General features: G+C 48.7%; 1 protein-coding gene across 1 annotated transcript in view; it reads left to right on the top strand.

Annotated features, from left to right (window-relative positions):
- The window catches only part of LOC115463477 (plexin-A3-like), a 362,021-nt gene that overhangs the window by 161,599 nt on the left and 175,000 nt on the right, over positions 1 to 25,422 (top strand). Inside the window, 1 exon segment of the mRNA XM_030194015.1 lies at positions 23,711 to 23,834. Coding sequence (XP_030049875.1) covers positions 23,711 to 23,834 — 124 coding nt within the window.

Below are 25,422 nucleotides of genomic sequence, written 5' to 3'. Positions count from 1 at the left end.
GAGGTTGGAGACATTAATGCCATGAACGCCCTTAATTTGGGCGACGGCACAAAAGCGGCTAAAGTTAAGCGCCGTTCTTCCCGCGCGGCTCCTTCGCGGAGTGTCGCGCCGGACGCCATTTTGGATGCGCAGCATGTCTCTCCCCCGCTCTTGCGAGCGCCGGTTGAGGGTGCGTCTAGCGCTGTTGCCCAGGCTGCGGAAGTGCACAGTCTGGGGGTTTCTCCCCCGAGTTTGTTTTGCTGCTGCATCAGGCTTTCCTCATGCAAAACGCTGCCCCTGCTCCCTCGTCTGGTAAAGAGGTTGAGGTTCCCAGAGGTAAACGCCCTCGGGTTGATTCCCAGGCCTTGGAGGACTTTGTCTCCTCCGATGTAGATGAGGGCAGCGTGTCTGAGGTCTCCCAACTAGAGAGCTGCACGGCTTCCGTCCCCGCGGGAATCCCGCGGAACCCGCAGGATTCCCGCAGGGACGGAGGCAGTTCCTGCGGGGTTCCCGCGGGGATGGAAGCTGTTCTGCGGGGTTCCCGCGGGGACGGAGTCAGTTCCTGCGGGGTTCCCGCGGGGATGGAACCAGTTCTGTGGGCTTCCCGTGGAATTGTAAGCTCCACCTGCACCAGCCTCTCATCTACCGAATACCAATTTCTTTGAGTGCTGTCTCCTCCTCCTCCTCTTTGCTTTAACAGCATAAATGTGGAAAGTCTTCCATTAAGGAGGTGGTAGAGTCACAAATGATGACGGAATTCAAAAAGGCATGGGATGAACACAGAGGATCTCTAATTAGAAAATGGAAGTTATATAAAACCTAACCTTAAATGGCTGCATGTGTGTGGATGTGTCAAGTGACGCTTAGATGGGGACTCTGGCTGTGATGAACTAGAGCTGATACCTGGCAGACTTGTATGGTCTGTGTCTCATACATGGCAATCTGGTGTAGGATGGGCTGGAAAGGGCTTAGACAGCAACTTCAGTGGCTGGAACATGAGGACAGTGCTGGACAGACTTTTATGGTCTGTGTCCCACAAATGAGAACATGAATAGGCTGGAGTGGGCTTCGATGGCAACTCCAGCAGTTGGAACATAAGGATGGGGCCAGATAGACTTCTGTGGTCTTTGTTCCAGAAACACGAAAGAAAGACCATAATCAAGTATATAATATCACACTCGTTGATTTAATGATGAATTGATCATGAGTGTGACTATTGGGCAGAGTGGATGGACCGTTCAGGTCTATTTGCTGTCACTTACTATGTTACTATTAATCCTCTTTGCTCCCAGGCTGGTGCACAGACCTCAGCTCTGACACAGGCACGAGAATCAGATGTCACCTGACCTACTGGCGCGTGCATGTGGCGACCTCTCAGCACACACTGCCAGTGAATCAGAGACAAATCTTACATGTGCGCACCAGAGTGTTCCAAGTTCCAACTTCCGTTCCTTCCTTGCCTACAGTGCTGTGGCTCAAATCCAGAGAGAGATTGAGGGAGCTGACTGGAACTTTCTTTTTTGTACTATTAAATTCTTACGGGGATGGGTGGGGATGGTTTAAATTCTTGCGGGGACAGGTGGGGACGGGTTGGGATGGTTTAAATTTTTGCGGGGATGGGTGGGGATGGGTAAGATTCCAGTGGGGATGGGTGGGGACGGGTAAGATTCCAGCGGGGACGGGCGGGGATGGGTAAGATTTCTGTCCCCGTGCAACTCTCTACTCCCAACGGTCCTTTGCGGATTCCTTGGAGGAGACGGATCCCCGCTCGGATGGAGCGGATGACCCCTCTGCAGCGTGGCTTTTTAGCCCAGAGGATTTGCCCAACCTGTTGTTACAGGCCATGGACACTTTGAAGATTTCCTCTCCGGAGGACGTCTCTCCCTCAGCCCCTGTTGGCTCTGCCATTATGCTGGGGACGAAGCGCCCGCCTAGAACCTTCCACGTGCATGATGCCATGCACACCTTAATTTCGGCTCAATGGGATGTCCCGGAAGCGAGCCTTAAAGTGGCTAGGGCTATGTCCCGCCTCTATCCTTTGGCTGTGAGTGAACGTGAGGCCTATCTGTGGCCTACCGTGGATTCTTTAATCACTGCGGTGACTAAGAAAACGGCGTTGCCGGTGGAAGGTGGCACGGCCCTCAAGGACGCCCAAGACAGAAGATTGGAGGCGGCCTTAAGGTCGTCCTTTGAGGCGGCTGCTTTAAGTTTGCAGGCCTCAGTTTGCGGCTCCTATGTGGCCAGGGCGTGCCTGACTATGGTGCAGCGGGCTTCCCCCTCGGATCATTCCTTGAGGACTGATTGGCCGGCCCTGGAATCGGGCTTAGCCTATTTGGCAGACTTGCTGTATGATGTCTTGAGGGCCTCAGCTAAAGGCATGGCTCAGACAATCTCTGCGCGGCGGTGGCTTTGGCTGAAACATTGGTCTGCTGACCACGCCTCTAAATCCCGCCTGGCTAGATTGCCTTTTAAAGGCAAGCTGCTCTTTGGGGTCGAGCTGGACAAAATCGTGACCGATCTCGGCACGTCTAAGGGCAAGAAATTACCAGAGGTCAGGGCTCGGGCTAGTACTCGTCCCGGTACCTCCAGAGGACGGTTGCAGGAAGCCCGTCGGTATCGCCCGGGCAAGTCGGGTTCCTCTGCCCCCTCTTCCTTCAAGAGGAATAAATTCTCCCCCAAGCAGCATTCCTTTCGCAGAGACCGCCGTCCCGGAGGTGCTCACTCCGGTCCTCCCCCAGGGTCTCGTACCCAATGACGGGGCCTTGGTCCACCCCCCAGTGCAGATTGGAGGACGGCTGTCCTCGTTTCTGGGCGAGTGGACCACAATAACTTCAGACGCGTGGGTGCTGGAAGTCATCAGAGACGGCTACAAGCTAGAGTTCTGCCGACCCTTAAAAGACGGGTTTGTACTCTCCCCCTGCAAGTCTCCGGTCAAAGCTGTGGCAGTGCAGCAGACCTTGGACAATCTGATCCGCCTGGGCGCGGTCGTTCCTGTGCCAGAAAGTCAGCTTGGCAAGGGACGTTACTCCATTTACTTTGTGGTACCAAAGAAAGGAGGTTCTGTCCGGCCTATCCTCGACCTCAAAGGGGTCAATCGGGCCTTGAAAGTGCGGCTCTTTCGCATGGAGACTCTCCGCTCTGTTATAGAGGCAGTGAAGGCAGGAGAGTTCTTGGCTTCCCTGGACATCAAGGAAGCGTACCTGCATATTCCCATCTGGCCTCCTCATCAACGCTTTCTGCGTTTTGCAGTCCTGGGACGACACTTCCAGTTCAGAGCCCTCCCATTCGGGTTGGCTACTGCTCCGCGGACCTTTTCCAAAGTAATGGTGGTCATCGCGGCCTTCCTACGAAAGGAAGGGGTACAGTCCATCCTTATCTGGACGACTGGTTGATCCGAGCCCCCTCTTATGCAGAGTGCGGCAAAGCTGTGGACCGGGTAGTTGCTCTTTTGAGCTCCCTGGGATGGATCATCAACTGGGAGAAGAGCCAGCTGCGCCCGACTCAGTCCCTGGAGTACCTGGGAGTTCGATTCGACACCCAAGTGGGCAGAGTGTTCCTGCCAGACAATCGGATTGTCAAACTTCAGGCTCAGGTGGACCAGTTCCTGGTAGCCTCTCCTCTTCGGGCTTGGGACTATGTGCAGCTGTTGGGCTCTATGACGGCCACGATGGAAGTAGTGCCCTGGGCCAGGGCTCATATGAGACCACTTCAACACTCTTTGCTGCAGCGCTGGACTCCGATGTCGGAGGATTATGCTGTGCGACTTCCCTTGGACCCAGCAGTGCGCAAGGCGCTGAGCTGGTGGATGCAGACAGACAAGTTGTCTGCGGGAATGCCTCTGGTGACCCCAGAGTGGATTGTCGTCACGACGGACGCCTCGTTGTCGGGCTGGGGAGCCCACTGCTTGGGAAGGACAGCGCAGGGGCTCTGGTCTCCTGCAGAGGCAAAGTGGTCTATCAACCTCCTGGAACTCAGAGCCATTCGGTTGGCGCTTTTGGAGTTCATCCCGGTACTGGTGTTGAAGCCTGTACGGGTACTGTCGGACAATGCCACGGCTGTGGCCTATGTCAACCGCCAGGGAGGGTACCAAGAGCGCCCCTCTAGCCAAGGAGGCTATGAATCTTTGCCAGTGGGCGGAAGCGAACCTGGAGCAGCTTTCAGCGGCCCACATTGCCGGAGTAATGAATGTCAAGGCGGACTTTCTCAGTCGCCATACCTTGGAGCCCGGAGAGTGGCAGCTATCGGCTCAGGCGTTCTTGGACATCACGAAGCGCTGGGGCCAGCCGAGCCTAGATCTGATGGCGTCATCGGCCAATTGCCAAGTGCCGCGCTTCTTCAGCAGAGGACGGGACCCTCGATCCCTGGGAGTAGATGCTCTTCTCCAACAGTGGCCGACACAAGAGCTCCTCTATGTGTTCCCGCCCTGGCCCATGTTGGGCAGGGTGCTAGACCGGGTGGCAAAGCATCCCGGCAGGGTAATCCTGGTGGGTCCGGATTGGCCCAGACGTCCCTGGTATGCGGACTTGATTAGGCTCTCAGTCGACGATCCTCTGCGGCTGCCAGTGGGCAGGGCCTGTTACATCAGGGTCCTGTGGTGATGGAGGATCCCTCCCCCTTTGGTCTTACGGCCTGGCTATTGAGCGGCAGCGTCTGAGGAAGAAGGGCTTCTCAGACAAGGTCATCGCCACTATGCTGAGAGCGAGGAAGCGCTCTACTTCTACTGCTTATGCCAGGGTTTGGCGTATCTTTGCAGCGTGGTGTGAAGCAGGCTCACTTTCTCCCTTCACTGCTCCAATTGCTTCAGTGTTGGCGTTCCTGCAAGAAGGTCTGGAGAAAGGCCTGTCGCTCAGTTCCCTTAAAGTCCAGGTAGCGGCTCTGGCTTGCTTCAGGGGCCGCCTGAAGGGTGCTTCCCTGGCTTCACAGCCAGATGTGGTGCGCTTTCTCAAGGGAGTTAATCACCTGCGCCCTCCTCTGCACTCAGTGGTGCCTGCGTGGAATCTCAACCTGGTGCTAAGAGCATTGCAGAAGCCGCCTTTTGAACCCTTGTCGAGGGCATCTCTGAAAGACCTGACGTTGAAAGCAGTCTTTTTGGTGGCTATCACTTCAGCCAGAAGAGTTTCCGAGCTCCAGGCGCTCTCATGTCGAGAGCCTTTTCTGCAGTTCACTGAGGCAGGAGTGACTATTCGCACAGTGCCTTCCTTCCTGCCCAAGATTGTTTCTCGCTTCCATGTGAATCAGCAGCTCTGTCTCCCTTCCTTTCGTAGGGAGGACTACCCAGAGGAGTACTCTGCTCTTAAATATCTGGATGTGAGACGAATCATCATCAGATACTTGGAAGTGACCAATGATTTCCGGAAGTCGGATCATCTGTTTGTCCTGTTTGCAGGTCCTCGTAAGGGTCTGCAGGCTGCTAAGCCTACAGTGGCAAGATGGGTCAAGGAAGCCATTGCAGCGGCTTATGTGGCCGCGGGGAAGGTGCCGCCTATCCAGCTGAAGGCTCACTCCACGAGAGCTCAGGCGGCCTCGATGGCAGAGGCCGGATCCGTCTCCTTGGAAGAGATATACAAGGCGGCAACTTGGGCTTCGGCTCATGCATTCTCCAAGCATTACCGTTTGACTGTGGCTGCACGGGCGGAGGCCCGGTTTGGAGCTTCAGTGTTGAGGTCAGGGATTTTTATGTCCCGCCCTGGGTGAGTACTGCTTCGGTACATCCCACCAGTCTATGGATTGATCAGCTTGATGATATGGAAGGTAAAATTATGTATAATCATACCTGATAATTTTCTTTCCATTAATCATAGCTGATCAATCCATAGCCCCTCCCAGATATCTGTACTGTTTTTATTCTGGTTGCATTTCAGGTTCAAGTTTAGTCTTCAGTTACTTCAGAAAGACTTCGCGTTCAAGTTCTTCCTTCACTTGGATTCTTCAAGAGTTGAGACGAGTTTGTGTTACAGTGAGCTGCTGCATTCCTCTCCCCTCCGTTTTATGGGGCTGGATTGAGATTTAAATTCTGCCGGCACTCCCTCCCGCTTCGTGCGGCTGTAGGGCAGCTTTGTACCCCTCCCGCTTCGGCGGTGTTCGGGTCAGTCAGCTCCTCCCGCGGTTGCAGGATAAGCCAGATCCCCCCGCATCGGCGGGTGTGGTGTCCCTCCCCCGCTCCGCGGGGATGAGCTGGATGGATTCCCCTCCCCCACTTGTGTGGGGATGAGCTGGGTTACTTCCCCTCCCCCGTTTCGGCGGTGGTGAGCTGGGCAGAGTGTCCCTTTGTGGGTGTAATTCTCTAAGTGCTGAGTCCTGCGGATGGAGCTTTGATATCGACATACTGAGGAGTTTCCGGCAGCACATGACCACATATAGGGAGGCAAAAGTTTGCTCTCTATCTCCACCTGCTGGTAGATGGACACAACCCACCAGTCTATGGATTGATCAGCTATGATTAATGGAAAGAAAATTATCAGGTATGATTATACATAATTTTACCTTCTTTATTGGTGAATACATGGACCGGCCTCACAAGGGAGGTTGGAGAGCCAAAAACATGAATAGAAGGGAGAAAAGGCTGGGAAAAAATGCAGAGGATCTTGAGATGTGAGGATGTAGGTAAAGCCTGAGACTGAGTAGGCTCTTGGGTTTTGCACAGGAAATGGGTAGAGACTATATGGGCATTGTAACCCATTATCTGTCATTCTTTCCTGTGTTTCTGTGATGGTGGGCATGGGTCCCATGGTGCAGAGTGCTGGGTGACACAGATTTTGTAAGAACCCTTAAGAGGTCATATGCCTTCCTGGGTGCTTTTAGGCATACAGAGCTAATCAAATGATCAACACCTCTGAAGTGCTGAGCATGCAGCATCACACATCAGTGTTAGGTCTGCGAGTGCCTTGAGCACCCAAAGGGATAAGCAGCCAGAGACCTGGCTAAGCTAGGAGACTTTTCTTTCTTCACCATTTCCAATTTTATTAAAATTTTCCCTCTGATGCTGAATTAAAGCAGTTAATAAATCTTGTCATGTGTTTGCAGAGAGAAAGGTAGTGATGCAGGCAGGGAGTGACCTCCAGATACTGTAATTTACTTTAATATATTAATTCTTTGATAGCCACTATATTTCAGGTCAAATTCATTACAGAATAAATCTCTCACTAGGCCTGTGAACAAGGTGGGGAGGGGGGGGAGGGAGGGAGGGAGGTAGAATTGCCAACTAGCTGGTATTCTAAATGGGAGGCCAGGGGCAACCTGTATCTTTCACTACCTCATGCTGCAGCCATAACACCTTGAGACCTACAGCAGCAGAACCAGCAAGGGCCTACCTTGAATCCGTGCATGCTGAAGATGTGCTGTCTAGTGCTGCTAGGGTTCTATGGCAACATCCACCTCACAACTTCATTGGTTGCCTTTCAAGGCTAGAATTTTGTTTAAATTGGCCCCTCCCACGACCCAATGCCTTGGATTTGTTCGTTTTTGAGCTGGGCACCTTCGGTTTCCATTATAGCTGAAAACCGATAGCGCCCAGCTCAAAAACGCCCAAATCCTAGGGATTTGCCCCGCACAACCCGTATTATCGAAAAAAAGATGGGCGCCCATCTTTTTTTGAAAATACGGTTTGTCCTGCCTCTTCGCATGGCCGCCCATGGAGATGGCTGCCTATGGAGATGGGCACCCAGTTTCGATTATGCCCCTCTATGCCTCAAATGTAGTTGTATTTTCTGCCACTTATACTAGTATTCTATAAAAAAAGGTAGGCGCTATCTTTTCTTCTAGTACAGGTTGCAATAGGTGCCTGCTTACCCTCTTTTATTAGGTACTCTGTAATAAAATTACCTTCATGATTTAGAAGGATAGGGGGGTGGGGACAGCAAAATATAGCAATAACCCCTCATCATGGTGCCCTACGCTGCCACATAGATCACACTCACACACTCCAAAGCTATCCCTGATCAGTAGAACAGTTCTAGGAGCAAGAAAGGAAGTCAGGTCACAGTAGCTGATCCAAGAGGGAAATCAAACCAAGAAACAGGTATAGTTTAGAGGCAGTATACCCCTTGCCCCCTTCCAAACACCTCCTTTCTCTCCTTTCATCAAGAACTGCTACTACATGCTATGTCTGTGGGTCAGTGCAGCATAATGAGCCCACTTGGGACGTAGTGGGGGTGATTGTTTTATTTTTGTGAAAGTAATGTTCCTCTCCATTCTTCTTTCAACCTGAGACTTGAGCATAGGTCCTCTCCACTATAGAGCTGCCAAAGAGGACTGATTTTTTAAGAGATTTTTTTAGATCATGGGATCACATAAGCCACAACTTCCTCCTGCTCTCCCATGCCCCTCCATTAAAATAACTTATTTATCCTGTTGACCATACGGCTAAAGGAGAACAGCAAAATACCAGCTACTCCCAACTCTTGATCCAGTTCAGCTAGCCAGAAATCTTTACTAAATTTACCAATTTTCTAACCTTTGCAACTATAGGTTTCCTCTCTACCATATATGTTCCTTCTGTTTTATGAGTTCTTTTGGTCTTCTCTCATTTCTTTCATGTCTGCATATAGCCTTTTTAATTTCTTTCATCTGATTTCCTTCTAGTCTCAACCCCCTCATGCCACTTCTTACTCTTTTCCCATCTTCATGTCTCTTTTCTCCCTTATGACCTCTCTTCTCACACTTCTCTCAGACCCTCTTTCCCAATCCCACACAGCTACTCTCCATCTTTCAGCTTCTATTCCCTCTGCCTACTTTTCTTCTTCTCACTCAGACTGTCCCCTTTTCCCAGCTTCCTTCCCCATCACAGCCCACGCTTTCTCCCTGAGTTCCTCTCAGTTTCATAGCCTGTTCCTACTCCTCTCACATAGCTTTAGTCCCTGTCTTTGTTACCCAGCTTCTCTTCCCTTTTCAGCTGCTCTCTGCTACATCCATCCCTTTACTGCAGAATTCTCCCTCCCACCCAGTAACTCCTTTAATTCCCTTCATCCCCTCCAATCCTTTTTATTGTCCTCTATATGAGGCCCCATCATCCAGACTCTTCTTTCAGTTCCTATCTGCCTCTTCAGCCCTTGCTGCTCTCTCTCTCTCCCTCCCCATTGGTAACTGTGGTCAGGAAGTGCTTCTATCTTTAGGCTCCCTCCTCCCCCCCTAGCCAAGAAGGTTGGATTAACAGGAGACAGCATCTGAAACCACTATATACCTCAGGAACACATTACCTACCTTCTGCTTTCATCATCTCACCATCCCATTTGTCATCTCCCTTTTTCCCAGCTCTCAAGCTTCAACATTTTCTTCCTTTCATTCAACCATCCCTATTCTGTCTAAGTACATCTCATCTTCATTCTGTCATCATGCCTCTCCTTTCTTCTCTATACTCTCTTGCTCCTTCTGCTCTCCGCTGGGGATATCAATCCCAATCCTGGTCCTCCACATCAGCTCTCATCCTATTCATGCAGGTCACACTGTGATGTCTCCAATCAAATTTCTGTTCCTCTCCTCACCCCTTCTTCTCTACCTTTCTCATGTGCTCTGTGGAATGCCTGCGCTGTCTCCAACAAACTTTCTTACATCCACGACCTCTTTATCTCTCATACGTTCTGTCTGCTTGCCCTAACTGAGACTTGGCTTTCCCTGAAGACTCTGCTTCAGCTTCGGCCCTGTGTCATGGAGGTTACATTTCCTCCCATAGTCTTCGCCCAGTTGGCTATGGAGGTGGTGTCGGGCTACTACTCTCACCCTCTTGTAGATTTCAACCTTTTCTTCCACCTCAGTCTCACTGTTTTTCTTCCTTTGAAGTCCACTCCATCTGTCTATTCACTCCTCTACCTCTCCGAGTAGCAGCCATTTATTGACCTCCTGATAAGTCCCCTACTTTCTTTCTCACTGACTTTGACTCCTGGTTTTCTTTCTTTCTTGAATCTTCATTTCCTTCCCTCATTCTTGAGAATTTTAACATTCATACTAATGATCCCTCTGACTCTTATGCTTCTCAGTTTCTCGCTTTAACATCCTCTTTCAATTTCAGCTGTTCTCCACTACTCCTGCTCACCAGAATGGCCACTGGCTTGATCTTGTCTTTTTCTACAACTGCTCACTCTCCAGTTTGTGCCTTAGTTCTTCCCCTCTCTGACCATCATCTGATAACTTTCACACTTAAACACCCTCCCCCCAGTCCTGTCCAATCTCCACCAATACATTTAGGAATCTTCAGGCTACTGACTCTTGCACTCTCTCCACCAGTGTTTCATCCCTCTTCTCAAGCACTATGTTACCCAAGTCTGTCAATGAGGCTGTCTCTTCCTATAATACTATTCTCTCTCCTGCTCTTGATACTCTTTCTTCTCCCCATTCCCCACTCTGTAAGGTGTACCGAACCCCAGCCTTGGCTGACCTCTACAATCCGCTACCTATGTTTCTGTGCCCGATCTGTTCAACGCCTTTGGCTGAAATCCCATGCCCATGCTGACTTCATACATTCCAAATTCTTGCTGACCTCCTTCCAGTCTGCTCTTTCACTTGCCAAACAGGACTACTACATCCAGTAGACACTCTGTTGGCTCAAACCCTCGACGTCTGCCACATTGAACTCTCTCCTCAAAGTGCCTTCACCTCCCATCCACCCCCACCCCTTTCACTTTCTCCCCAGACTCTGGCTGAGTACTTTCATGATAAGGTTCACAAAATTAACCTTGAATTCTCAACCAGATCACCTCCACCTCTCTTTCCCTCAGTCCATTCTGTCAACCCGCCTTCAACCCCTGCCTCCTTTTCTGAAATCACTGAAGAGGAAACTGCACATTTTCTTTCCTTCTCCAAACTGACTACCTGTTCCTCTGATCCTATTCTCACCCATCTACTCAGCACTATCTCTCCTACTGTCAACCCTTCTATCTGTCATATCCTCAATCTTTCATTTTCCACTGCAACTGTTCCTGATGTCTTTAAACATGTTGTAGTTACACTAGTCCTCAAAAAACCTTCATTGGACCCTACCTATCCTTCCAATTATTGCCCCATCTCCCTCTTCCCTTTCCTATCCAAGCTACTTGAACGTGCTGTTCACCGCCATTGTCTTGACTTTCTTTCATCTCAAGGTATTCTTGATCCACTTCAATCTGACATTTGTTCTTTTCGTTCAACTGTAATAGCCCTTGCTAAAGTCTCAAATGACCTGTTCCTACAGCATGGAGCTTACTCTTTCTAGTTTAATAAAGTAGATTATATAGAATATTAGGGGTGTCCAGGCACCTACAGAACTGGAGCCTATGATGGACACTGATGGGAGATGCTGGATTGCTAGGAGAGGGGGAAATAGATGGGAGACAGGACACAGAGTGGAGATTCTGGACATGGGAGGGGATAGGGACATGGAGGGAAGATGCTGGACATGGTGGGTGGGAGGAAAGAGAGACAGGGACACAGAAGGGAAATAGTGGACATGGTGGTGGGAGATAGAGACAGGAACAGTAAGGAGAGACATAGGAGGACAACCAGGGAAACAGGAAGACACTGGTTGGGGGCTAGGAAGAGAGGGGGGAGTATACAGAGGTGGGAAGGGAGGAAGAAGAGTAATGAGACAGAAAACAAGGCAGAGGAAATGTATGATAGGCGCAGGACAGGACTACTGGGGGGGGGGAGGGCAAGGGAAGCAAGATTCCCCGTGCCTGGCCTCCAAGGGAGGCCCGGTGCCAGGGTCTGTCTCATTCCTGTTCCTGTGTGGTGGGATCCGGGTGATTGCATTACCACATTACCCAGTCCAGGCACACAGGAGCAGGACAGTGACAGACCGAGGGAGGAGTAGATGCAGGAAGGTAGGGGGCGGGGGGTGGTGGCAGCCCGAGTAGAGAGGGCAGGGAGTGGCCAGAGTTGGGGGAGGTGGTGGTGGCTGCGCCTGCGGCCTGAGTGGGCAGATGGCGATGACTTTGCCCCGGCCCAGCTGTGTCTCTTTGCAGCCCTGGAGCAGTATGTGAGAGGTGAGGAGAATGAGTCCTGGGAAGGAGGAATGTGTGTGAGAGAAAGAAAAGCACAGGATAGGATAATATTGCAAGGTCCAGAGAACTAAGGCAGTGAAAGAGGACAATTGTAGTCTCTTCAGGTGACAGGCCCTAGAAGGAGGTGAGTCAGCAGATTTCATCCCCTACCCATATGCCCTGCCTTTAGGAGGCTGGAACCAGGACAGGAATTCTGGAAGGAGGGGAGTTGCTGAAAAATGTGAGTACAGGGGAATTGTAATTTTCTGCTGGAGGGATTTTCTATTGCTCACCATTGGGTTGGGTATTTCAAGGGATTATATTATGGAAGAGGATTTATGCTTTCCAATTCACTCAAGCCAGGGGTGGACTGAGAGTGATCTGGGCCCCCCGCCCAGCCATTGCCCGACACCCCCTTACTGCTGCCCTCCCTAACGCCGCAGTCAACGCCCCCGCTGCCCTGGTCCTACCTGAAGGGCCCTGGTGGTATAGTGATCTCTGCGTGAGAGGGGAGGGGAAGAGAATGTTCTTTCCTGACTGCTGCGCTATTGCTATTCCCCTGCCTGCCGGCACTGCCGTGTTTTCTAAATGGCAGCTGAGACTTCCTGCAGTAGTCTCGTGAGACTTCCGCAGGTAGTCTCAGCCGCCATTTTTAAAGTACAGCGGTGCCAGGCAGGGGGAGTAGAGGCAGCCCAAAAGGCAGGAAAGAACATGTTCCCCCTGCAGAGGCCACTAGATCACCAGCGATGCACCTTTAAAGGTAGGACCGGGGAGGCCTGTAGTGTGCGGCGGGCATCTGGGCAGAGCCTCTGGGCCCCCTAAAGCCTCTGGGCTCTCGGGCACTGCCTGGTTGCCTGAATGGTCAGTCTGCCCCTGACTCAAGCTCAGTCAAGCAGGTGGTTTTGTCGTCTTGTCTACATGTCTATTCATTTCTCTTAATCAGAGGTAGAAATCCATGCAACAAAGCTGGAATCGGATCAGCCTGTTTGTTTGGCCTGGGGTGGGTTGGGGGTTGGGGGCTATGGATGGTGCTTTGTTCACATGTTGCACATTAGAGTGTGTGTGTGCATGTGTGCATGCATGTGCAAGAACAGTAGTGTACTGGGGAAGTATTGTGTTTCAGGGACCATATGTATGGGGAGATCTGGGGGTTAGATAAGCTGTATGGGACAGCTTATGAATGTTGGAGGACTGAGTTGGGGGCTGAAGAATCCAGTCCTCCCCTCCCCAGTAGCGTAGCCAGACCTCAATTTTTGGGTGGACCTGTGGGTGGACTGGGAGGGTGGACATACCCATCCATTTCCTCTCTGTCCATCCCCCAGCCCTCTGTAAAGAAAAATACCTTGGCTGGCGGGGATCTCCAGGCCTTGCCAGCTGAAGAATCTCTGGGAGTCCCTTGAGGCCCAAGAAGTCTCATCCCCATGCCAGTCACCAGCCTGTATCCAGCCACTGACACCAGCACTGCCCCCCCCCCCCCGTGCATGCTCAGTTCAATCAGCATCCCCGTTCACGCATGCACGGTGGTGCCAATTGAACTGAACATGAGCAAGCGGACTGCTGTTGGATTGAGACTGCTCAGGGGATTCCAGGCAGAAAGGACTCTTCAGCCAGCTACACCATGCCACTGATCCTCCCCCTGATATGGGCCTCAGGGGCTGAAACATCCACTGCCTTTGCCATGGCTATTTGTTGGGGGTAGACCCAGCGGAGCAGGAGACAGAGCATGGGCAATGGCAGGGGGCAGATATTTCTTTTCAAAAAGCTGGACATGCCAGCAAAGGAGACATGCAGGCCCCTGAACAAGGGAATGCGTGGCTCCTGCATACAGGATACAGAGAGTAGGTTGTTTAGCATTTGAGAGAGGTGTATTGTGAAATTTCTGCCCTTTCCCTGTGTGAGAGGGGGAGTCTGGGCTGAATGATAATTGTGGCTTAAACCTCTGATGCAAAGGTGTCATCGCTTCTTGTCCTTTTCAGTAGCTTCTTTTGCTTTGTCGGAGATGCATTCTCCTTCCCTCTTATATATACCTTCTTCTTGTGTGCAACAGTCTTGGAGCTGGTAATCAAGATTCATTGGTATATTTTTTTCTCTTTGAATAATGCAAGAAGAGAATTTTGCAAGCTGATATGCTTGATTTGCCTCTACTTCCCTCTTTTCACATCTCTCCCCTCCTCCTCCCAGTGTCTTTCCCACTGCCTCCATCTTGCTTTACTTGGCTTATTCCTCATCCTGGAGTCTCTGCAATAGCAGCTGGTCTGTGATATTGCCCCAGGAAACCTGCAGTGTAGGGTTACAGGCTTGGAGGTGAAGCCCAAAGATCTGTGAACATTTACACTACTGAGCAAAGCTGAAAAAGTATACAAACAGTCACAGGTGAAACTGTTCTATCTCACTTAGATTAACACCAAGATTGGAATCTATATTTTTCCTCTTTAGCATTAGGGATTTGAGTGGAATATTGGAAGATATAGTGACTTGTTTGACGTGCGCTGTCTTTTTTTCTCTCTCACACATGGATGGTGGTAGAGTGGGTTTGAACCCTAGCTTTCCATGTGTTAGCTTCCTCCCCATATCCAGAGTCCATCATCTGTCGTCATTCCCACAAAGGATCCAAACGACAAAAGGCTTGGATTTTCAGTGGTAGTAGTGACTGTAATAATTTAAATGCTGGCATTTAAATTATGTATATTCAATGCTGTATATATATATATGTGTGGTCTGTAGCACTAAATATATGTATAATGTGGTCTGCACTGCCATGGCTGACTTTTAAACTAAGAGTATAAATAATCCATATCACCTCTACATTGATAATTTCTTGGTTCTGCCCTCTGTCCACTATATTCATAGTGGTGTAGCGGTTAGATGGATTTTCAGCCACCACTAGCACCCAGCAGCTGGAAATCTACAGATAAGGGGGAGAGGGGTCAAAGGGTCATGAACATGATATACTGCTTGTCTGTGGTACAACCAAAGTGGTTTACATTTATTTTATGTCTCTGTCTCTAGTGGGCTCACAATTAAAAGGGGCCATGCGTTACCATTAGTGCGTGGATTTCTCCATGCGCTGAGTCCCCTTATGGCATGGCTGTAAAATGGCCACATTTCCATATAGGTGCAAAGGGCTCACGCGCCAACCATACGCTAATCAGTTGGTGTGCGGCAGTGCAGCTGCGCTAATCGATTAATGTTGGGCACGCCTACTCTGCACCCCCCCCCAAACACGTTTAGCACCAGGAAAGCGTGCGCTGATGCCTAAACTACCACCAAGAGCCTGAACTCGCCCCAAGGTAATGCATTTTAGTGCGCAGGAGGCACCCGCTAATGTCTACGACTGCATAGTAAAAAGATCCCTTAGTGTTTTGTACCTGGGGCAATAGAGAGTTAAGTAACTTGCTCAGGATCACAAGGAGCCACAGTCGGAACTGAACCCAGTCCCCCAGGTTCTCATCCCACTGCACCAGCCATTAGCCTCTTCCTCCACTCCCACCAGGAATGGATGGGCCTCCCGCAAGCTTCTATAAGATCTTTTCATCAAAACTAGCTGTTCCCTATTAGCACAGGTGCATAATGTGGTACAAATAGATGATGTGGAGGAGCATAATCGAAAGGGACGTCCAAGTTTTTCTGAGGACATCCTCGCAGGGCGTCCCCGTGAAGGGGTGGGGAATCCCGTATTATTGAAACAAGATGGACGCCCATCTTTCGTTTTGATAATACGGTCGGGGATGCCAAAATCTGGAAATTTAGGTTGACCTTAGAGATGGTCGTCCTTAGACTTGGTCGTTTCTGATTTTCGGCGATAATGGAAACTGAGGACGCCCATCTCAGAAACGACCAAACGCAAGCCTTTTCGTCGTGGGAGGAGCCAGCATTCGTAGTGCACTGGTCCCCCTGACATGCCAGGACACCAACCGGGCACCCTAGGGGGCACTGCAGTGGACTTCATAAAATGCTCCCAGGTATATAGCTCCCTTACCGTGTGTGCTGAGCCCCCCAAACCCCACTACCCAGAACTGTACACCATTACCATAGCCCTTACGGGTGAAGGGGGGCACCTAGATGTGGGTACAGTGGGTTTGTGGTAGGTTTTGGAGGGCTCACATTTACCACCCCCAGTGTAGCAGGTGGGGGGGGGGGATGGGCCTGGGTCCACCTGTCTGACGTGCTCTGCACCCACTAAAACCACTCCAGGGACCTGCATACTGCTGCGATGAACCTGAGTATGACATTTCAGGCTGACATAGAGGCTAGCACAAAATATTTTTAAAGATTTTTTTGAGGGTGGGAGGGGGTTAGAGACCATTGGGGGAGTAAGGGGAGGTCATCCCCGATTCCCTCCGGTGGTCATCTGATCAGTTCGGGCACCTTTTCCTGGCTTGGTCGTAACAAAAAAAGGACCAAGTCCATTAGGGACGCCCTTCTTTTTTCGATTATGGGTCGAGGACGCCCATTTGTTAAGCACGCCCCAGTCCCGCCTTCGCTATGCCTCCGACACCCCCCCGGGAACTTTGGTCATCCCTGCAACAGAAAGCAGTTGGGGATGCCCAAAATCGACTTTCGATTATACCGATTTGGGCGACCCTGTGAGAAGGACGCCCATCTTGCGATTTGTGTCAAAAGATGGGCGCCCATCTCTTTCGAAAATAAACCTGAAAATTAGCTTGGGATCACAATTCTGTGTAAGCCAGGAAGGGCTTGTGTTGGCTGTGGGTCTTACTAGGCTTGGAATGTAAAATGGGGGAGCAAGTTGATTCCTAGTTGGAGTTTGATATTGGTTATTACTGTGGCTTTTGTCGTGGCTTTGTGCATTGATGGGGGCTGTAAGCATGAGGGGACATAAAGGGCAAGCTTAAATGTCTACATAGTAAAACAATAATCAACCAGCGTAGGCACTGGGAGTTAATGTCTCTTATGTGATTCTGTGTTATAGGTGGAGCAGTCGTTCTATGTAAAAAGTTTGAAAATCAAATAAAAATTTAAAATAAAAAATAACCTGTATAATAAATATGTGTAACTTATAATAATCCCCTCTCAATATGTGTACGTCATTTCCTTAATTGATTTAACTTTGAATAATTTTATCTATTTCTCAATTCTTCAATTTCAGTACCTTAATTTTTCAATTTTTCTAAAAAATGGGAGAAAAAGTTTCAACTGACTCCTTATTGGCTACAAAGCCATATACTTCTGGGAGTTCATGCAGTCATCATTAGCTCAAAACCCTCCCACAAAATTGTTATTTATATATGTGCAAGCAAGATTTAAATCAGCTTTTACTTAGCTTTTAAAGATGCATCAACTCTTCATATCACTCTTTTCCTCGGCCTTTTACTTCAGCTAGCCATTATTGGCCATGGAAAAGAGTGATATGAAGAGTTGATGCATCTTTAAAAGCTAAGTAAAAGCTGATTTAAATCTTGTGCACTCATACATAAATAACAATTTTATGGGAGGTTTTTGAGCTAATGATCAGTTGAATGGCTGCACCACCCAGCTAATTTAACTGAAAATATTATAATACTGAACAATACTCTCTTGCCCCCACCCAGCTGCTCCTTTATGCCACCTGGCTAGCAAACATTTATAGGGAGAATACTGAAGGGGTTCATTCTGTAGGCTCTCTCCATGTCCCTTGTGGGATGGGATGAGAGAAGGCAGGCCTGGGCCCTGAGCTGCATACAGTCTGCTATTCTTCAAATTGTTATAACCCAGCACCAAATCAATATTGTGGTGTTCTGACTATATCTCAGAATGACTGTTTTCACACAAGACACAGCCTAGTGATTCACTAACTTTGTCATCCGTCAGTGATGATAAGAACTTTAAACTGCAATTTTTACTGAAATTTATGAAACTTTTACGTACATATCTTATTAAAATTGTAGCAAAAATTAAAGCTGCTTAGCTTATCTGTGAATTTCTACTGCACCGTTATAGGACCATCATCAGCATGGCCCATGTTTCGGCATACTGCGTCAGGGTTGGGTACTAGCGATAGCCTCAGTTTCTGCTTATTCAAATTCTTGAATAATTCTCAGGTAATTTAAGTGCCAGCAAGAGGTCTGAGATATAGTTAGAACACCATAATATTGATTTGGTGCTGGGTTGTAAAAATTTTAAGTCATTGATAGGTCTATCAAAGGTGGATATATCCTGCTGCTCTGGCATAGCAGCATAAGCTGTAAACAAGGTGCTGGACTTAAAAATTTCACCAGGCTCCATTTGACACCACTGGAATTTGAGAGCTCGTTTTCTAAGTACTGGATTATAAGTAGAGCTGCTATACTTAGGTGTTCATAAATTGTAAACAAGGTGCTGGTTTTAAAACTTTCTTCAGGATCTATTTGACACCACTGGATGATTTTGAGAGTTCGTTTCATAAGTACTGAATTATAAGTAGAGCTGCTATACTTAGGTGTTCAAAGTTTCAATGTTTATCTTCTATCTAATAAGGGACTCTTTGAGGGTAGAAAAAAAATCAGTGTTTATTCAATACTAGCCATAAAGCCCGTTAAAACGGGCGAGATTTGTGTTTTGCAAAATGTAATAATTCTCACCTCCATCCATTCATGTCCAGCAAACCTCCTCTCTCCCCTGCCCTCCCCTCCCCCGATCCATGTCCAGCACCCCTGCTCTCTCCCCTGCCCTCCCCTTCCCTCCATTGATCCATGTCCACCAACCCTGCTCTCTCCCCTGCCCTCCCCCCCCCATGTCTAGCAGCCCTGCTGTCTCCCCTGGCCTCACCCCGTCCACCGACTCTCCTCTCTCCCCTGCCCTCCCCCCATATTCACCAACCCTCCTCTTTCCCTTGGCCTCCCCCCCACCCTGCTCTCTCCCCTGCCCTCCCCCAGCAACCCTCCTCTCTGCCCTGCTCTCTCCCCACGTCCAGCAACCCTCCTCTCTTCCCCCAGCCCTCCCCCCATGCCCAGCTATCCTCCCCCCTCCGTGCCGGGCCCCCTGCACTGACATGAGAGCGCCTCTCACCTCCATCTGAAAGCGCTGCAGGCAGCAGCAGATCGCTCTGCTGCCTCCTGCAGCGCTTCCACACGGAGGTGAGAGGCGCTGTCATGTCAGTGCAGGGGGCCCGATACGGAGGGGGGCGGGAGCGGCGACGACGTCGGGGATGGGGGGGGGGAGGTTGGTGCACCGGCGATGTTCCTTCGTCTCCAGGCTCCAGTGGCAGCGCCCATTTCCCTCTCTGTTCTGCCCTCTGATGTCATCACGTCTTGACGCGAGGGCGAGACAGAGAGGGAAGTCTCTACTGCGCATTTGCAGGTGAGTCGGTCACTTGTCATTTATATGTTTGTTTTTCATGCTGGTACTATTCTATTTATTGCTTCATATTTTCCCAGTAGAATTGAGGGGGAATTCATCAAGAAGCATTTAAGGACTTTGTGTGAGTGTTAGGGCCTTAACATTCATTAATGGAATTAACACGTGCTTAGGGAGAGGAGTGGCCTAGTGGTTAGGGTGGTGGACTTTGGTCTCAGGGAACTGAGGAACTGAGTTTGATTCCCACTTCAGGCACAGGCAGCTCCTTGTGACTCTGGGCAAGTCACTTAACCCTCCATTGCCCCATGTAAGCCGCATTGAGCCTGCCATGAGTGGGAAAGCGCAGAGTACAAATGTAACAATAAATAAATAAAGGGAATTAATGCCCGCTAAGTGCTAAGAAGCCCATTTTATACTTATAGGCTTCTTAGTATTTAAGGCATGTTAAGGGCGTAATGCCCATGCAAAGTCCCTAACACAGCTTGATGAATTCCCCCTTAAAATTTGTGTGTTTCTGTCACTTAGCCATTCTCCATGCAGAAAAGGCACAAATACTGATTGGAGGATACAGGACAAGCCAGGGAAGGGGTAACAGAGTACTAGGGGAATTGGTGGTTTTCCAGTGGTTTGGTATTTCAGGTTAAGACCTAAAATCAGAAGTCTTATTTATAGACTTATAACAAAGAATGGTATGGTTATTGTGATATGTTAAATTAAGGGGAGGAGGGTTGTCCTCTGCTGGTTGCAATGGAGCATAGTCTGTTATGACCAGGTCTGGGTGCATAGGTGGTTTGTTACTTGGATGTATGGTTTTAATAATTTTATTGTCAGTTTTTATTTTGTATTGAATTACTTTTTAAAATTATTGTTATGCATTATTTTATGGATTTATGTGAGAGTTCTGTGTGTATTTATTAACATTCCTTGCCTGGAGTATTATAACCAGAGATAGAAATGTTATCTATTTTGATACGGTTCAGTTGGATCAAATGATATTGCTGGGAATTAAATCATTGTAGACCAGGGAGGGTCTTAAGCAGCTGTCAAGATCAGGGTGATTTTTTTTTTATTTTAAGTGGTAAGTGGAGAGAGCAGGAGATGCCACAAGAAGAACCCCTAATGCATGGTCGAAGAGATGGAGGAGGGAAGGGAGTTTGGATTTTTTGGAGACTGGGAACCCAGCAGGAGGGATTAAAGACTTTATAATAGTGATGAAGTATGAGGCGAACACTTCAGATCACACATGGACAAAAGTTTAAAACAGATGAAAGGTGGAGTGGTGCGTGGGAGGGGGGATGATTAGAAGCTGGATGAATCAGGGATAACCCTTAACAAAGCACATGAGGTAAGTGGAGAAACTAACAGCCATGGGAATCTCACAAAGCCACTTGTAAAGAGCGGGGAGTGTGAAACAGAGCAAAGAACAAGTGGTATGTGGAAGGAGATAAGGTTAGTCCAGATGGAGTTCAGAAAAGGTTTCTACCAGCCTCCGGTGAGATTCCCAGACTGATTGCCCTGATTCCTGACTCCCAGAGCAACTGCCAGTGTTGAACATTTGGAGGCCCAGGCCAAGCCTGAGGCTCACTGTTGCATGGGGGCCTAGGTCATTTGCCCTGTTTGCCTCCCTGTAATTCCAGGCCTGAATCTCCTTGTCCAGGGAGGTATCACAGGCACTACTGTTGCAAACAGAGAGAAGCAGCAAAACTAGGAGCAGGCAAGCATCTAGCACTGGGGAGTGGTATTAAGAGGTGCTTGCACTATGCTGTCACTAGTTCCTGTCCTTCCAGCACATTCTGCAATACAACAATCCTGCCATCTGTGCTGGGCATGTTCCTCCTAGTTATGACTGAAGTAGGTGCCCGGAGGAAGAGGGAGGAGGCAGGATAACTGTGGGACTGCAGTGCAAGCAGGGGTGGGCAGCTTGTACAGCACTTAACCCTGGTCACTGACCCTGCATTGCCAGTGATGTGTTTGAGGGGAGTGAGAAAAGTCTAGGGGGCACTGACATGGAGATGGGGGAGCACAGGGTAGCATGAAAAATTAAAGGGAAGGCAAGAAAGCTTTAGAGATGGGAGGAGGGCCTTTTAGAAAAGGGAGGGTTACAAGGAAGGGCCTTGAGGACTGGTCATGGGGCAGGTTCTATTGAACACATCCATTGGTTAGATTATAGAGAGGTTTGTTTTTCCAGATCATATCTATGTCTGCCACAAAATGGATGCTTCTGACAGAGCAGACAGAAGAAGGTTACAAAACAGTACGAGGTGGCAATGACCAGAGCCAGCATAATGGCGGGGTGCACAGGGAGAGCTGAAATTTCAGGAGGCCAGGAGAGAATCCATTTGGGCTAAGTGGATATACACAAGATCTCCTCTCATCCCCGTGTTCTGATTAACTGGCAATAAGAGAAGGTAATGGCAGTGCCTCGGGCTATGTTGTCCTCCTCTTCTTCGTGGGCCTTGATTTTTGAACTGCTGCCATTTATGGTGTGAGAGTAGTTTGGTTCAAATCCCTAGTTTGGGGGTTTGGGTGGCAAATGGGAATGCAGCCAGAGGCACTGCCATTCTTCCCCCCCCCCCCCTCACCCCCCGCCTCCTGCTGGCCAGTTGGTGAAGAGAGGGAGGTTTAGAGAGGGGATAAAGGAAAAGCAGGGTGTATGAGTGAAAAAGGAGATGGGAGTGGGTGTGAAAGAAAGGTGTATATAAAGAGAGGGGATCAGGTGCTGTGGGTGGATGTAGGTGTGTTTGAAAGATGGTCATTGGCTGAATTGTAAAGGGTGCAAGAGTGGGTATCATCATGCCCCATCCCTCCCTCTCTTCTCCCTTAATCTCATTTTCTTTCCTCCTGGTCTTGGATTCCCCTCCCACATTCATACCCCCCCCCCCCCCCCCCCCCACCACCACCACCACCAGTCTGTACTCTTTGCTTTTCCCCTTTACAATCCTCTCTTTCTGTGCTCTTCTCATCTGTAGCCCTGTTCATCCCTTTCCCTTTTATCACACTCTTTCCTAACTTCTCACCAATTCAAAGAACAAAATAAAGCACCCAGACATAAAGAGGCCAGAAAACTTTGTAAAGATGATGTAAGCCACAGAATTTTCTAACTCTTGCTGCAGAATCTTACCCCTCAGCTGCCATGTAAACGTTGGGGGCTGGGGGCACAACCAGCAGAATAAAGGAGCTGCTGATGCCTCTGGACGGATCCCTAGTGAGACTGTGTCTGAAATAATGTGTCCAATCAGGTGCATACAGAAGATGCTTTTAAGTACAGAACTGCAAACTGCCTCAGCTCGCCTGCTGGTTCCTGAGGGGTGGAGGTAGTATATAAGATTGGACAGCCCTTTTCTGTCTATAAATCATACAAACAGTGCAGGTTCTGCACTGTCAATCTAATGAGATGACATTTACGAACCTGCATATATATATAAACTGGTGTCACGAAACCTGCTTTTATGGCCACGATCTGGGCAGGCCCTCCATAAATACATTATCAGCCTGTGCCTCTGAGGGGTCATGTGCTTTCTGTGACTGTATGAATGGAGTCATGGCCACAGAAAGATTACTAAGCATGAGAAGGGATGATATGATAGGGACATCTAAATACCTAAAATGTATCAATGCACAAGAAACAAACACTTCTCAATGGAAAGAATGGTGAAGAACAAGGGGTTGTCATATAAGACTCAAAATGGAACTATTTCTTCTGGAAAATGTGGGAATGCACGGGATCAGGAGAGGTGATGGAAACAGTGACAGGATGCAGGAAGGCCTGGAATAAGTGCAGGGGGAGTGGGGGGAAAGCTGGAGAACATCTGGGGTGGGGGGGGGGGAAGTCTGTGACACTGCAGCAGGAAGGAAACTGGGCACAGACTGGGTGGAAATTCAGTCCTTGTTTGCCCCCATAGATTATATTTCTAATGCCTCCTTGTTTTACTTTTGAACAATTGGTGTCTGAAGCCTATCTAAGTTGCGTGCTGTATGCAGGACTGGGATAATAAGAGTGCCCCCCCTCCTGTAATCTTCTCTTGTTACCACTTTCATTGCTTGTGGCATCATCACCTGATGACTGATCTCACCTTTTTGGGGATGTGGGGGATTTATATAGCTCACATCTGCTCTGCTCTGACAGGTTCTGGCACTACTCAAGGCAGCAAAAGTGTTGTGTTCATCAGCTGGTTCAGTGTGAAAGATCCGGCAGAACCTGGGAAATGTGTTAGCACTGCACTTGGGAAGCAATTAGACTGAGAAGCTTGAAAGTTGATGAGTAGAACTTTTTTTTTTTTAATTAATGTTCGTCAAAGAAGGAAGACTGCAGCACACCCTACTGTTCCTGTGCTTGAGACACATTGCCTAGCTTTGGTTAAACACATGTGTGTATAACATTTTTTCCTGTATAAAACTGTATGTTCATGCATGTACATATGGAATATTGATGAGTGCTCTGTTCCCTCTCTCTCTCCTTCCCAACCTTTCCCTTTTTATCTCCTCACCCCTCCCAATGTATTTGTCAGGTGCTGCCGACAGAGCATTTGCCCACGCGCGGATGAGCCATATCGCTTTGCTGCTGACTTGAGTCACTGTGTCCGTTTGGAGGTTTGGCCCAGCAATGCTTCTGTCACAGTCCCGCAGCTGCTGGTGAGTAAAGGTGCCTGGGGCAGACGCTGGCTAGTAGCCAGCCTGGGGAAATATATCTGTGTATTTCCTGATGTTCTAAGAGAACTTGGGCAAGTAACTACAGACCGGTTCATTTAATCTAACCTCAGTGCTGGGTCCATTAATGGAATTGTTACTAAAGAGAAGTTCAGTACAGTATCTAGAATCTAGCGGGCTACAGGATTGGAGACTGCATGTTTTTCAGACCAATCTAATCAATCTCTTTGATTGCGTGACCAAAGAATGAAACCAAGGACAAGTGCTGAATGTGTTATAAGTATGTTTCAGTGTAAGACTTGACATTCATAAACAAACCAAGTAGCCTTGGGTTGGGTCCTAGAGTGATAAATGGGTTAAAAAGTAGTAGATTACAGAGGGTGGTAATTAATGGAGTTCACATCAAGTATTGTGCCAGGCCAGGAGTCATTTGTATCCCCCATTTTCCCAGCCTGCAAACTGGTGGGAAAATGTGGGATACAAATGCTACAAATAAATAAATAAAATAAATAAAATGTCTTAGGATGCTTTTGTGATATTGCAGATGTTTTTGTAGATACAAAGATCTGCTACAAATGGACATTCAAAAAGAATGGAAAAATATGAGGTGTGTTTGAGTGGTGGTGAAGAGTTTGGCAACCAAGATTTAATGCACAATAGTGTCATCATGGATTTAGAATGGAGAAATCCAAGGGAACTTATGTGAGAATGGTGAGGTGCTGACGTATGCCAAAGAGGAGAGTGTGACTTCGAGGTCATTGGTGGTCAAAACCTACAGATGGGTGGGATGCACAGGAAGAGGCATAACCAATAGGAACAAAAGGAAATCTCATCTGAATTTTATCCAGTTCTGGAGGCCACATCACCAAAATAAGGCCAGCCGGAGGAGGCCTATAAAACAGCAGAGTAAGCCCTATGAAATGAGATTTGAGAGCTAAATATGTGCAGAAGGCCAGCACAGATGGACAGAGTGATGACATCTGTGTTTCTATGTATATCCTAGATAGGATGGCCAGGTGTTGTGCTTTATACAGAAATGACAGACGGTGATGGCATCTTATAGATTAGCCAATTTGAGGCACGAGCTTTCAAGAACAAAAATCCACTTCATCAGATGCATCTGACAAAGTGGGCTCTTGTCCTTGAAATCTGATGCCTCAATAAACTAGTTGATCTATAAGGTGCCACCAGCCTCTGTTATTTCTGCTGCTCCATACTAACACAGCTACGCCTGTGCATGCTTTGTGCAAGGCAGTCCTACTTAAGAAACTGTCCTGCTAAAGCAAGAATAGGATTCATACGTGTCCTGTTTTAAAACCTGGCTATCCAGGGGAAAAAGCAATGTGACTGAATTTTCATACATGACCCACATGAACAGAATTTCAAAAAAGAGAGGACTGAAGTAGTGTGATGCATCATAACCCCTTACTTTCTCTTCTTCCCACCTTCCACTCCTTCCATGTTCTCCTGCGTTATCTTCATCCTCTCCTCCATGTTCTTCACCATCTATCCTATGTCTGTTACCCATCCGGTTCTTTTCCTTCTACTCCTCTTCCTGAGATACCTCTCCATC

Source organism: Microcaecilia unicolor, chromosome 2 (assembly GCF_901765095.1).
Source record: "Microcaecilia unicolor chromosome 2, aMicUni1.1, whole genome shotgun sequence".
NCBI classification, from domain to species: Eukaryota; Metazoa; Chordata; class Amphibia; order Gymnophiona; family Siphonopidae; genus Microcaecilia; species Microcaecilia unicolor.
Note: the sequence above shows the minus strand (reverse complement) of the source record. Positions and strands in the feature narration are given on the sequence as shown.